Raw genomic sequence first — 15,894 nt, 5'->3', positions numbered from 1 at the left:
TAATCCTACCAGTAATATGTCAGTTTTCTGGTTTTTTGTGATAAGCAGTAATGAAATATATACTTTTATATAAGTTTGGTCGTTCTGAAATTAAATTACTTCGAAACAAAAAATGTTTGATATGAGGCTAAAAGACTTTTTATAAGATCTACTCACTAAATTATTATTATTATTATTATTATTGGCAAATGCTCTTCGCAACATACTCTACGTGCCCTTTCTATTTGTACTTAAACATATAATTTATTATATATATGACTTGGAAGGCACATTACATCACCTATAAAAATATAAAATGTGTATAAAAGCTCCAAATACTAAATTAGATTAAATTCATCAAAACTAAATTCCTTACCTGGAGTCGGTGTAGCCATAGCCATAGCCTTCTGTCCAGTAGGAGTAACACCACTAGGAGTCATCATTGTAGGGGTTTGAGGGGTATGAGGAGTATGTGGTGTGTGGGGTGTATGTGGAGTGTGAGGGGTATGAGGTGTACCAGGGGTTGTGGGAGTCATGCCAGGAGTCATCTGACTTGACGGAGTCTCATCCCAACGGCTTCGTCTTTTGCTAGCTGAGGGAGTAGGAGTCTCCTGAATAAGATCACCTCCACCTGTTCGATCTGTCCTTGGAGTTTCCGCCCAACCACTATTGTGTCCAGGGGTTTCTGAAAGTAAAAGAAGAAAATTATTAGGATTATATTCACACTATATTAATACATACATAATAACACATACACGATACCAAAGTTAGGTCCAATTTAGTACAAGTTTCTGTCTAGATGTACAGCTTTGATTCCTAATCTCACTCTCCTTGTTTCCCTGATATACTGCATTACCAAATAATCACATCACACAAATGTAATTTTTACAGGGTATTGATTGAAGAAGATAGTTGTGCTAAGTTCACACACGAGGAAACTAGGTTTATGGACAGTGTCTTCCCCCCCCCCCCCCTTAGGATACGCATTTCAATGAAACTGTAATGATAAAAACCTTAAAATATAATTATGGCGTATTTTATTTATGACATAAATTTTGAACTTCTTACCGCTTAGGATGCCCTCTTTAATCAAAGTGACATGATTTTTTTTTAAACACCTTAAAGTTGGCACTAACGATGTTTCAAAATTCATTTCCCACTCGTAAGCTGTCTTTCCCGTGATGCAACCACGAACAACAGACATCGATCTCAATGTAGCGAAAACAATTATTGAAATCGCTCCCTTTCCCCATGAAAATAATTTGGAAACGCTTGGGCACTGGGCACGTGGTCGGTTATTTCACTGAGGAATTTATTTACGAATTTCATCGTCCCAACTTGAAGAGCTCGTGAGATATTATATTTTTGGCTGAAATTTTAGATTTCCACGCGTAAATGACATGACAAAAAAACTAGCTTAAGGCACGTACCAGGTTTTAAATTCATTTCAAATTGTTCAGCCGTTTTCGCGTGATGAGATCACAAATAACAGATAACATCGATTTCAATGTGGTGAAATATATATATATATAAAATCCTCGCTGCCCCATTCAAAATGAGAATTTTCAAAAACGCTGACACGTGTCCGTTTATTTTGAACAAGAAGTTTACATATCGATTTTCCTCTTTTTAATTTGAAGATTCATAAGAAATTCGATTTTTCAAATAAATTATGACTCTCAATAACCACAAAGGCTATGCATTTTGATCAAAGTAACACGATAAAAATCAGTTCCAGGTAGCTGGTAACTACATTCAAACATTCATTTCAGTAATCAACAAGATCAGTTTTATTTTTATTTATTAGATTTAACAGTCCACGTTATTAACAAAACTTGAATACAACTTTTTTTTTTCCTTACCGAACCTCTTTCTATTATAGTTTTGTACAAAGTCGAACACACTTTTCTTTTTAAAAGCTCTCTCTACAGCCCTCGTAAATGGCACGTTACCATGAACCTTTGAAAACTGAAATCAAACACAAATTTGAAACATAATAGCTCCTTTGTTGTTGAAGGAACTGATGAGTTAGAAAACAGTTGTTTACTACGATGTGTAGTAAATTTATGTACAGGGTTTGTCCCCAGATGTAGTGTGTTAGATTGTTTTCCAGTGTTTATTGATCTACATTGGTACAATCACTTACAAACCTTCAAAGTATGACTCTCTTGCGTCAATACATTTTTGCCAGCGATATATTTATGCGTTGTATGTCCCCTGGAAGTCCTCAACGGGGATGTCTTTTAAAAGCCTCGTCGAACTTGTTTCGACATTATCAATGGTGTCCAAATGACATTCTTTCAGAGACTTTCTTTTATCTTCATACCTATTCAGTCTATCAAAACAAAACTTGGTGTACCCATTTCCTATCCCCTATAGTATTTTTCGAGACACAGTTGGATTGTGTGCTTTTATCCGAGACCACTCCAGAAGGGGGGGGGGGGGGGGACAGTTGATGGGAGGGATTTTTGGACGGTATTTTCCCGACATTCTCCCAATTTTCCCTGTTCAAGTATGTTATAAGCGCCAATACACAGCACTCTTGGAAAGCTTGTTTCATGCTAAAGAGAATGAACTACAAGCCATGACTTTCCAATGACCAGTGTTGATACAATAGCTATTTCACTGCAAGTCTACGATTTTGTTTATACTAAGAGGGTTAATGCAGGGTGTCTACTAAATGTTCATTTTCAAATTCCAGGTTTTATCAAGGTTTTCAAGGTTTATTTTTCCTTTTTTTCCAGGTCTATTCAGTAGAGTGACATTTATTGTAACATGTATAAGTTAATGCAATTTTATATAGTTCTTAACAAAAACTGGTAATAATTAGAGAATGCATATGGCAAGTGATAGTTTCTTTAAGTGACAAGATGAAACTGACTGAAATGTAGGTTCTCAAAACATTTTACACAAGAAAATGTTGAGTTGATTTTGAGTTTAACGTCCCGTTCAGCAGCGAGGCTATTTGAGACGTGGACCTACTGATTAACGTGGAATCCGAACCACATGAGCTCCCGCCGGGAATCGAACCCGGGCCTCCCACGCCAAAGGCGCGTACGCTAACCGCTTAGCCACGGAGGAGCTCACACCAGAAAATGTTTAATTAAAATATCTCCTACCAGAAGACCGGTTGAGAAAAATGTGCAGTAGCTTTAAATATCCTAATGTAGGAATACTATACAGAGGTGAACCTTAATTAAACCGACAAACTTCGGGAAATGATTCTCGGCACCCAAACAAGACCAAAACTCTTTAACTCTTCTCCAGGGCACATAGTTTCCGAGCTAAAAGGTGCCGAAAGTGTGGAAAAATGAACTTCCGACGCCTATATTTCCAAAATTATCCAAAGCAGAGAGTGCTGCTTAAAATCTCACAAAGGAAATCATATGTTCAGAACAGATAAGATTTCCTTAAAGAGATATTAAGCAGCACTCTCTACGTTGGATAGGTTTGGAAATATAGGCCTCGGAAGTTCATTTTTCCACACTTTCAGTACCTTGTAGCTCCAAAACTATGTACCGTGGAGAAAAGTTAGAGGATTTTTTTTCTTGTTTCGGGCTCGGGAATCATCTCCCGAAGTTTATCGGTTTTGTTAAGATTTACCCTGGATAATAGTAAATTTCCATCAAAAATATTACTTCAAATAAACTAATATTATAGTAATAGCACGTGAGTGTTGATGAACAATGACAAAAATGGCGGGAAAATGGCTTACTCACCGCTAAGTTAGGGGATAAAATACCACAAGAGTATTTTACTACAAGCACTCCCCTTTAAAGTACTCTTGTAGTATTTTATGCTAAGTACTGGTAGGACTTAGCGGTGAGTAAGCTATTTTCCCGACATTTTTGTCAAACTAGTGTTAGTTTAGAAGAAAAAAGAAAATGATCATATATAATACAAATAGTTAACGCAAAGTAGTCTATATTATTAAATGTTACTGCACATTCTTTTTGGATGGGCATCAGTTTTATTTAAAAATGTATTGTTGAAAATGTTATGGAACCACGCACACAACAAATATAGAAAACAACTTTCACAGTGAACAGTTTTGACATTTAACTTCTAGAGTTCAACATCCCTTTTAACTTTTTCGCCTGTTCTTCCAATGCATCTACTTTTGCTTCGGCGTCAGTTAGTATTCTTTCCTCTTTAATTCCAACTCTTTTCTTCTTAGTATCTTTCTTTTCTCGAGCTGCTCTGTCTTCTTTTTCACTGCGGTCTTTCAGATATTCATTTCTTCTGCTTGATGTATTCTTCACATACTGGATCATACTCTTTGTGATATTAATATTACGTATGTCACCAGCAACACGCACAGCATCCAACACACTTCTCTGGGCAATTCTGTTTCAGGAGGTTTTGTTTTCACTGCATCAACATAAGCTTTTAAGGCAGGAATCATAGTTATGGCACGGTTGATAACTTTAGAATTCTCCACCCACCTAACAGAACAAAATTTGAGAGAGAAAACTGCTGTTCCATATGCTGCCATGAAATCTGCTCTTCTTGAAGGGAAGTCCTTAAATAAATAGTACAACACTCTCAAAAACTCTGTCACCTTCCAACCAGCTTTGGTATGCGCAGTCTTAAAAGCCCCATTAACAATATGTAAAGAGCATGTTCCTGTCTCCAAAAGCTGTGGACCTTCACTATTTTCTTCACTCAGATAGGCCTTCAAATCACTCAGAAATTTCAAATTAACGTTGGAACTATCAAGAGAAACCTGAAGTAACTTACAAAAATCGAGACCCTTGTCCTTGAAAGTATTTATAAATGCACTTAACAAATCCTGGGCAGTAGCATGTCCGAGGAATACTGATGTTAAATAACGTGTTAAAACTTTATTTCCGTCACTGTGCCAAAAACGAACTACTAAGTCCGTTTGATTTTTCTGTGAGATAGTGTTTAGGCTTTCGTCGAACGATACTGCAAAAAAATCACAATTTTTTAGTTCACGAAGTAACGTCTGTTGGAAATATGGATTCAATCCAAAAGTAATGACATAACCTATTTTGTCTTTGTGTAACTGCATATTTTTAGCGACTTCACACTCAGGAAACATTAAAGGAAACAAATCCGTTGCACTCGCTTGGCTTCTGGCCGATGTATGACTTGTAACTTGCAATGTCCAGATTATTTCTGCTTTCGTTACTTGATCTTTGATAAGATAACTCTTTATTACACAACTAGTTTTGGCTGGGCTTTCATTTTTCTCCTGAACAACTGGAGTAGATGATGTGCCAGTCACTGAACTGGAAGACGCTGTAGAATTTTTTGTATAGGAAGGCTCCTTGTTAACATTGCTTGAGAACTTTACGATCGAACATTGTGCATTAAGAGCTTTAACAGCTATTTGATGTTTCTTTCCTTTTTCATGAGGTTTCAATGATCCAGCTCCCATATTTGAAATGTCAAAATCAGTTCTGCAGAGTTTACAACCTGCTTTAAATAGATCGTTGGACCTAATAACCCATTTCCACTGGCCTTTCTACGAGTCCTGGAATTTAGTTTTATATTTCCCGATTTTAATGGTTGAAAAATAAAATGTTAATTGTTAGTGAATAACAGGATCTATTGCAAGACTAGTAAAATATTAACCTAAATAGAAAAAGTGATTCCGTTAAGATGTGGGTAATTTTACTTTTTTCCGGCGATACACCTTTCAGCCACCGGGAATGGTGTTCACTGCGACATTCGCGGGCTTGGACTCCTGTTAAAAAGCTTCGGCACAGGAGTATAAGCGGAATGTTGTTCCAGACCTGTCTACTACTCTTGCTACAGAAACACGTAAACCAATGTCTTCACAAAGCAGCAAATAAGCTTGCTTCATACTATGCAAATAAGCAGCAACTACAGAGAAAGCTTCTGGCTTGTATGCCAGTATCCCCAAGACACAAACTTAATAGATCATAAAATTTAACTTTTTCAATTACCTTACTCTCATCATCGGAGACTAATTTAGCTCTTTTTGTAGTCACTGTTATTCACAATGACCATGCCAAACAAATAAAATCTTATTCAGTCTCTTCTTGTACCCTCAACATACTTTCCAAAAACATTCACCGCCTGCACTCTGCTCACGTCTGTCTGTTTTTCTCAACTACGTCTCCACTGAATAAGTTACTATTTGCTTTTAACTTATGTTGTAGTATAAACTTTCTTGCATTTTACAAAGATATACTTATTCCATACCAATCCCAAAAGCAATATTTTAAAAATAATTTTAAAACTTCCAGGTTCCTCGTCCAATTCCAGGCTATTTCCAGGTTTTCCAGGTCCAAAAGTAAATTCCAGGCTAATTCCAGGTTTTCAAGGTTTTCCAGGTCAGTAGACACCCTGTAATGGGTAGCAGGAGCTTACTCGGTTGTCCATGGCACCTAATGTTTTGTGTATGAATATATCTTTATTATGTTTATCGAATGGGCTAGGGATGCCACGTTCATGTCAGTTTCATTTTTGTGTATAAGTACTGAAATCTATAGCAAAAGCATACTGTTACAAGCCATCAAGTGCATTACCGTTACCATGTTTAGCAATCAACAATATAGCTTCTAACAGGACTCCGCGATGGCTCACAAAGGACGACTCTGGCTCCAAAAGAATGTTCAATTTGCTTCTGATGACCTTTCGCAGATCCAGGCCTCAATCTACTGGATTACATTCAAATTACACTGCATGCTTGAGAGAATTTTTGCACGAAACACCACCATGGTACTGCCAGTTTTAAATGCTCGTTGATTGTAGAATCATGTTTCGCATTGAAGGCAAGTGTGTACTGCTACTGTCTAACCCAAGTGACTTACGATATATGAAAACCCGTGACAAGCATTTTCAAAAATGATTGGTGTTGGTATTTACATGACGTATAAAAAGAAATTTACGATAGTTAGTCTTGTTCATGGCTTAATAAACACACCGCTTCAGAAGTTACCTTTCTCCCTTCGTATCGGATGTAAAATACCGTCTATTAAGCAACGGACGAATAACCCAGTAGCTAGAAACGGACTTGATATGCTTGTGGCCTCGGATTCGATAGCCGGTGTAAACTTATGTGTGGTCAGAGAACGCAATTGACGCAGTAAGTAAGCACTCTCTTTCTTAAAGTGACTTCAAAAAACTTCTCGATATTCTGTTCTGAAAATCCTTAGAGATATAACAATTAAGTATGTATTTTCGTATTTCTTAATAGTAGGAAACAAAAGTACGATAGGCGTTACTAACCTCTTTCAGTTTTCGGCGTTTCATCCCATCTATTTCTTCTGGAGGACGCTCCCTTATCATGACTTGGGGTTGAGTGACCAGGAGTTGCATGTCCAGGAGTAGCATGACCTGGTGTAGCATCCCACATTCTTGTACTTGCACCAGGTGTCGCCCCTGGCGTCTCTCCTCCCTTTCCATGACCTGGAGTTTCGTCCCAACGCGAATGGGCAGGCGTCTGAAAAACAATTGAAGAAATTAGTAGCATAAAAGAGAAAATTATTGATGATGATATGTCCAGACATTTCTTCTCTTTGAATCTGAGATGCCTACAAATCGTTGAGTCACAATAAAATAATGTGATTTCCTTAATGTACTGAAAATTCTCATCTACTGCAATTTCTCTTAAAAAATGTCACAGAGTTGAAGTTCAAAATTACTCTGAGTACCACACGTATTGCCGATACGTTTGGTACAAACTGGTTTTGTTTTCAAACTACTACAATCAATTAAATACATCAATATACTCACTAAATAACTGACCATAACTAAACATACATAATGATATGTAGCATAATGTAATGTACTTCTAAACACATCATATGCAACCTCCGATACATGTTCGATAACTACTAGAGCCTCTCTATCTCAGGTGTGCCCTCGGAAAATATACGAAACATACTTCGGTCCCACCCCCGCCAACTTCCGACAGAGGAAACCCTCTCTTTGCTTAAGAAAAAGAAGTGAATAACCTCAGCTGTGTTGTCAATTTGTCATTCAGTCGTTTGGTCTTGACGAGTGAAGATCGTGGGCTATTTAGAATGGCTAACAAGACAGAGCACAGCAAAGTCCGCGAAATAATTCATTGTGGCAACGCTTTCGCATCCAACAACTGAAAGATTTCGGCCGCAGCAACTTGTCCATCCTTTTTCGAGGGAGATACGGGAAAATACACATAGACAATAGTGCCAGAAGGGGCATAGTTGAAACAGAAATGCTCTAGTATACATAAATAATTCACTTGCAATATTCGATTTCTACAACTATAAGCATTTCGACACAACGCAATAATCACGTATCAAAAATAACTATTTTCTTCTTCTTTTTGGTATTATCACAATTAATGTGAAATACAGATGGTGATCAGAAAAATGGAAACACCTGTAGTTGGCAACACGTCAGATGAATGGGTTGGCAGTGGTGTCGTTTCGCCCGCAGCGCCGGACCGCTGGTGGTAGTGTGTTAGGTCGGTCTTCATACTACGTCAGGCGCAGTGGAACAGCAGTGTCCAGTGGCTGCAGCAGACGGAGGTAGTGTAAAATGGGAGACCTCTCAGATTTTCAAAGAGGGCAAATTGTTGGTGCGCGGTTATGTGGAGTGAGTGTGACGGCAGTGGCTTATTGTGTTAGGTGTGTCGTGTGGGACAGTGTCGAAGGTGATGACGGCCTACACAACATACGGGAAACCACATCGGGGAAGCGGAACAGTGGGCGGAAAAAAATCATGAATGACAGGTCACGCCGGGTATTAAAGCGCATTGTCACGCAGAACCGTCGTGCCACTGCGGAGCAAGTGACGGAGGAACTCAATCAGCACCTCCCCCACCCTGTTTCGACAATCACAGGCCGCCGCGAATTACATGACATGAACTTACGGGGTCGTGTTGCACGGGCCAAACCGCTCATCAAGGACAATAACGCTTTCGCACGCCGCAAATGGTGCCGCGACCATGCAACTTGGAAAGTTGAGAACTGGAAACGTGTGATATGGTCGGATGAGTCATCCATCACCCTATTCCCAACCACGGGCCGTGTTTGTGTGTGGAGAACGCCCAAAGAAGCTTATGATCTGCAGTGTCACCGCCCAACTGTGAAACATGGCGGCGGCTCGGTGATGCTGTGGGCCGCCATATCATGGTTTTTATTGGGTCCTGTGGTCACACTTAGCGGACAAATCACTCCCAATGATTGTGTCGCAATTTTAGGAGACCACTTGCATCCTATGGTCCGGATGTTGTTCCCAGACAATGACGCCATCTTCCAGGATAATAATGCACCCATTCACACATCTGGCGTTGTTGCAGCGTGGTTTGAGGAACATCGGGATGAAGTTCAACAGCTTCCCTGGCCCACCCAATCCCCAGATCTCAACATAATTGAACATCTGTGGTCCGTCTTGGAAACACGACTCCGGCAAATTCCACCTCCATCCTCTCTCACAGAACAGGCCGATGCCCTGCACGAGGAATGGTGTAAAATTCCACTTGCTACCATTCACGACCTCTATGCCTCCATCCCACGTCGCATCAAGGCTGTTCTGAATGCGAAGGGTGGCCCGACACCATATTAATCTGGTAAGTTGCAATTTCGTTCAGGTGTTTCCATTTTTCTGATCACCATCTGTACTTACTACCTAACAAAATACATCATACAATTCAGAAATATTCTACATTAGCGTTTAACGAAAAAATGTCTCGAGATGAGATATACCGATCTATAGATCTCATCAAGCTGAACAAAATGTTGTGAGAGAGTAAAAGTTTATACGTAGTTTTTTTGTAAAAAAAAAATCTATATATATTGTAATTCTAAAAATTGATGTACGACAACCATGCCTATTAAGATGAAACTGATACTGAAGTATATTATTATCAAGCTCTTCAATATGACATTAGCAAGAAGACATACATGCCACGGTTAATGAGATAATAGAACAAAATGAAGATAAACTCTAAAACTTTAATAATTTTTGTTTAATATAGTCTAAAAGGTGTGATCAAAAACTACGGTGAATACAGTTGCACAGTGTCATCTATCGATATTGTATCCATTTCAACTAGTAAACTCGGTAGCCTAAACCTTTGGTACAGTCAGTGTCGCGTTTGAACGAGTTGTAACATGTTAGTTGGCTTCCAGAGGCAGAAGAGTGAGGAAGTGTTAAGAGAGTCGGTCGCGTGCCATGTCAACGAAACTCACGAAATGTCAAAATCAGTACATGGCGACGAAGCGGTGGCATTGAAGACTGTTTGCAAGTAGTGTGAGCGATTCAGAAGCTGCAAGGAGTCGGCTGAAAACGAGCAACAATCGAGACGTCAGATGAAAACGTTAAAAAAAAAAAAAAAAAAAAAAAAAAAAAAAAAAAAAGTGGCACAAATGATCTGTTCAAACAGACAAATGACTATTCGAGAGCTTTCCAAAGAACTTAAACATCTCGTATGAGTCCGTGAAAAGCATTTTAACCGCCGATTAAATGGGAAAATGACTTCACCATGAAAACGTGTCGTGTCACACCTTACTTTTGATCCGGGAGTTTTTGGCCGGAAAAAGTGTTCCTGTCTGTCCAAATCCGCCTTACTCACTAAAATTTGCACCATACAACTTCTGTATCTTTCCAAAAATTAAAAGCGTGCTTAAAGGAAAACGTTTTGATAGAGAGGGCTACGACAGAGCAGTTGAAAGCCCTTCCAAAAAAGCCTTCCAGAAATGCTTCTAGTCATGGACTCAACGTTAGGATAAGTACATTACTAGCCAAGGACAGTAGTCTGAAGGAGATTACATCAAATTCCATGTGAACTTATTAGTTGGTTCGTAATAAAATGATTGACCGTACTTTTTGATCAAATCTCGTATATCAATCGATAGATAATATCGAGCTGGAAAAAATTGCATGCTTGAGGTTAAATTTGCATCCGTAGTTTTCGAGCAAAACGAATTTTTATTGTCCTAAAAAGTGTGTCATTCATTGTTATTAATAACTGACAGTTTTTACCCTGCTGAAGCAAAATGCATCTATACTTGTTTGTCGTCTTCTAACGGTGATACATATACTCCTAACATCCAAACAGATATTCCAAACACTTATGCACAAACTACTTTTAATTTAACATTCCCTACAGACTGGATAAAAGATAAGATAAAAGATAATTTTAAAATTTCTCACTTCAAGTTCTGAACGCAATTTACGTAAGTTAGCGCGGTCACTATAAAATTATTTTTTATTTTTTCCTGAAATTTTCTTAAAAGAAATTGTAGTAAGAGAGAATGTTCATGTAAGTGTACTAAGCAAATAATATTTTATTGTGACTCGATGATATAAGAAAGTAACTTAGACAAGTTCCACAGGAAAGGAGAAATCTACAAATGTGTCGAGTTTAGTAATTCTGAGACGTCACTGAAAAAAGTATCACCAACATTCTGAAATAATTCGAGTGAAGCACAAAATTCTTGTGATCCAAAGTAAGAAAATTCTTGTTTACATTATACATATTATGGTATCTGATCATTAAATATTCAGAAAGTGGTCCCTTACACCAAATAAAGCAAGTAAAAACTTCTTAATAAACATGGAAAAAATGACAAGAGAAATATATAGTTCGTCAGTGACAGTGAGCAACTATAGCGTCCATGGTACAGCTTGGGTTAGTCTAAGCACGTGCTAACTTGTAACCGTCTGTAATGATCCGTTTTCTGGTATTGCAATACTCTACTAAGTTCCGTTGGTACTTTAAATAGCAGAAAAATGTAACACTTTCAGAAACCATATTAACAAGGAGAGCAGGAAAATAAACCAGAGAACTTTAAAAAAAAAAAAAAAATATATCATCTTCACTTAACCTTGAACTTTTGTAAAGCACCCCGAATTTTCGGAACTTAATTATCCAGATTATAATCTGCAACAATAAAATACAATAACCAAAATAAAACTTACATCAGCTGTGTCCCACGAGCTGGGGGTAGAAGTAGCTTTCTTCTTTGCAACAGGTGTCGCATCGTCAGCTGTCTGATCCCATCTTCCTCTTTTTTTAGGAGCAGATTTCTGAATTTCTCCATTTGAAACTGGCTTTAAAGTTCCATCTTTGGCTTTCTCTACTAGCTTCTTTCGGACCTGCAACGGAAATAAAGCACTCAATAAAAATACATTTTTTAACAAAATCTTTCTCCATTTTTTTTCAGTACATCACTGTTAATACTACCTTACGGTTATTCTGTTCCACCCATCTAATCTTCCATCTCTTAACCCATATCCAACTTCCTTATGCTGTCTGATTTCATATACAGTGTTACACCGATAACATGGATTTACGTCTCTTATTTAATATTCAAGGCAAAAATGCTATTTTATTTGGCAATAGCTATAAATTAGAAGAAGAAGAAATTATTTTTTTAAAAAAAGTCATGAATAATCTTGATTTGTAAATGTTTTATTTTCCTATCGCTAGATGTAAGTGTTTGTTTACTCGTCGTTAGGATTGTAATTCGGTTGCTATCATAACAATTTTCGTTACCAAGGATTTGTTTATAAATAATTGTCAATATATAATGTAGCAAGACGCCATATAATCAAGTAGTGTATTGAATTGCCGTGAAGCAATTAACAATAATTTTGAGAGTGAACTTAAATGATTAAAATAGTGTGTAATCATTGAATATTCAGTGTGTAGTAAGCTGCAACCATATTTTATATATGAGTTATATTACAATAAATATTTAAGTAAATATTCAAACTGAGGTGTAATTATATATATATATATTTTAGTGTTCCATAAGTCATTTGGACCAAAATACTTTTGAAATTAATTATTTACCAACTACGAAATTATTACAACCTGTAACATTGTTAGGTTACCTAAATCAAGTGTTCGAAGTATCCTCCATCATTTTCCAATGCACAAATAGCATCTTTTAAGCAAACAACAAGTATTACACAACTAACACTATTGGATGAGATTTTTTTAAATTCAGAAGTAATATGCTCTTTCAAATGCTCTAGATACTTGTTTTTTAATTTTTAGAAACAACTTTATTTTTCATTATTCCCCACGCAGAAAAGTCCCTGGAGTGAGATCCGGTAAACACTGCAACAATTACTCAATCACATTCTAGTATTTGTGGTCATGTAAAACTAGTTTTAAGTACAAACACATATTAATCTTTTGACAACTTTCTATTCGTTGTAATCTTATTTAATCACAAATAAAACAAAGTTGAAATCTTTTATGAAAGAACTTCTTAAAACGTATTATTCACGATCCATGCATTATCACGAACATTATAGCATATCGCTTGTTTCAATCAGCTACTACTATTATTGTAAAATGAGAACTGAATAACCGCTAGTGTCAAGTGACAAGTGATTAAGATGTGTTTTGAATCCACTCTATAAATTTTCTTTTGTACTGTCTACACCCTCCATTCCAAAAGAAACCGAACTTTTGAAAACAAATAGTACCACTAGTGCCATCTGTTGTAATATTTTACCGGTAGATGGCGTAGTCCCTCATTGACAACTGGTATAAATGTCATGACATTTAGATGCACGGCAACAAAGTTATTGCGTTTCAACTGTCAGTGTGTTGTGTACATCGGTCGGAAAATGAGTTTCAAACAACGAGCTGCAATTGAGTTTTGTGTTAAACTGGGTAAAACTTTTAGTGAAACGCACCAAATGCTAGAAAATGCATATGGTGATGAGTGTCTATCCCGTACGTAAGTTTACGAGTGGTTCAGGCGATTCAAATCGGGTAGAGAGACGCTGGATGATGACGAAAGATCAGGCCGTCCCAGAACCGGATTATCGGAAGAAAACATCGAAAAAGTGCGTGAATTCATCAAACATAACAAAAAATCGTCGGTGAAAGTTATTGAAATGGAATTAGGCATTCCTCAAACAACTGCATACCGCATTTTGACCGAAGTTTTGGGCCTTAAGAAGGTTAATTCGCGGTTTGTACCACACAAACTCACCGAAGACTAAAAAGTTGATCGAATTGCGCATTGCAAAGACATCGTTAAAAGTGCTCGGCAGGATCGAAACTTCTTGAAATCGATTGTAACTGGTGACGAAACGTGGTGTTTTGAATATGAGCCCGAAACAAAGCGGCAAAGTGCTGAATGGAGAGCGCCGGATGAAGGAACACCCAAAAAAAGTCGCTTGGTGAAGTCAAAAGTTAAGGTGATGCTGATTTGTTTTTACGATTCAAAAGGAATTATCCACAAAGAATTTGTTCAGCCCGGCCAGACAGTCACTGGAGAGTTTTACTTGGGCGTCATGAAGCGTTTGCTGGCAAGAATTCGTCGTATTCGGCCCGAATATCGCGAAATCGGCAGTTGGACTCTTTTGGACGATAATGCACCATCACATCGTTCGCGACTTGTAACTGAATTTTTGGTCAAAAATCACATTATTCGGTTGCATCATCCGCCCTATTCACCAGATCTCGCTCCGTGCGATTTCTATCTGTTCCCGAAACTGCATTTGGCGATGAAAGGAAAGTGGCACGCATCGATTGATGCCATTGAGAAGGTGACGACCGCCGTCCTAAAGACCATTCCAATAAAGGACATGGAGAAGTCGTTTGACAACTTGGAGCGTGCAAATATGTGTATCGATGCAGAAGGGGAATACATTGATTAATAAAAATGATTTGTTCCAAAATGTACATTGCTTTTTTGTTTTTTAAAACGTTCGGTTTCTTTTGGAATGGAGGGTGTATTTCACCCCAACAATATATACCTGCATAAAAATTTCGTTGAACTCAGGCGGGAAACTTTTAGAACAAAGAAACGCGTTTCATTGAAAGCTAAAATTAATACACTTCGAGATAATAATAAAAATAAAAACATTAGTGATATGCGTAAGGGTATCAACGAATTTAAGAAAGGCTATCAACCGCGCGTTTATATGCTAAAGAAATCCGACGGAACAATTCTCACTGCTACAGATAGCATTCTGAATAGATGGGAAGATTAGTTTAACACACAGCAAAAAAAAAACTAACGTTTGTGGAAAAAGGAAAATATATACAGCAGAACTAGATATTCCAGAGCCTAACCGAACATAAATAGATACAGCTATAAAGAAATTAACGAAACACAAACCTCGAAGTGTAGATAAAATTCCGTCTGAGTTAATTCTAGCTAGAGAGGAAAAATTGTGGTTCAAGATACACAAACTCATTCTCCTTATCTGAGTAAGGAGGAATTGCTAGAAGAGAGGAACGAATTAATTATTGTTCAAATTCACAAGAAAGAAGATAAAACTGATTGTAGTAATTATCAAAGCATTTCTCTTCTATCAGCATCCTATAAAAATCCTCCCAAATATTCTATTAACAAGAAATTATTCTATTAGATTGTCAGAACTTATTTAGGGGAAATCGATCAACTACCGATCAGATATTTATCATTCGACAAATAATCGAAAAGAAATGGGAATAATATACCCAGGTACATCAATTATTTATTGGTTTTAGAAAGGCCTACGACTCGGTTAGGCAGAAACATTGTATGACATTCTTACAGGATTTGGAATAACGAAAAAGCTCGTTAGATTAATTAAAGATGTGTTTAAATAAGTCCCAAAGTAAAGTCCGAGTAGGAAAATTTCTGTCCATAAGTTTTCACATTGGGAATGGCCTGGAAAAGGAAATGTGTTGTAGGCACTATTATTCAACTTCGTTCTGGAGTATAAGGAAAATCAAAAGATGATACGAGAACAATAGAGAGAAGTTACCAAACGCTTGCAGGAATATAGGTTTAGAAGTAAATGCAGAGAAAAATAAATGCATGAAAGTTCGTTAGGATCGTAATACTGCAAATTATGGATGCATTAAAATATGAAGTAATACTTTGGACAAAGTGGATACTTTCAAATATCTAGGATCAATATTAACAGATCAAAACCATACTTACGAAGAAATTAAATGTCGACTAAATG

General features: G+C 37.3%; 1 protein-coding gene across 3 annotated transcripts in view; it reads right to left on the bottom strand.

Moving 5' to 3' along the window:
* Sf3b1 (splicing factor 3b subunit 1) overlaps positions 1–15,894 on the bottom strand; it is a 99,984-nt gene that overhangs the window by 52,890 nt on the left and 31,200 nt on the right. For all 3 annotated transcript variants that reach the window (XM_081739648.1, XM_081739650.1, XM_081739651.1), the window contains 3 exons: positions 11,887–12,063; positions 7,204–7,417; positions 356–664 (listed from right to left, as the gene is read on the bottom strand). In XM_081739648.1, coding sequence (XP_081595774.1) covers positions 356–664; positions 7,204–7,417; positions 11,887–12,063 — 700 coding nt within the window. The remainder of the gene's footprint in view (positions 1–355; positions 665–7,203; positions 7,418–11,886; positions 12,064–15,894) is intronic.

Source organism: Thermobia domestica, chromosome 15, assembly GCF_964235325.1.
Source record: "Thermobia domestica chromosome 15, izTheDome1.hap1.1, whole genome shotgun sequence".
NCBI lineage: Eukaryota > Metazoa > Arthropoda > Insecta > Zygentoma > Lepismatidae > Thermobia > Thermobia domestica.
This window is presented reverse-complemented; position numbering and strand designations above follow the sequence as displayed.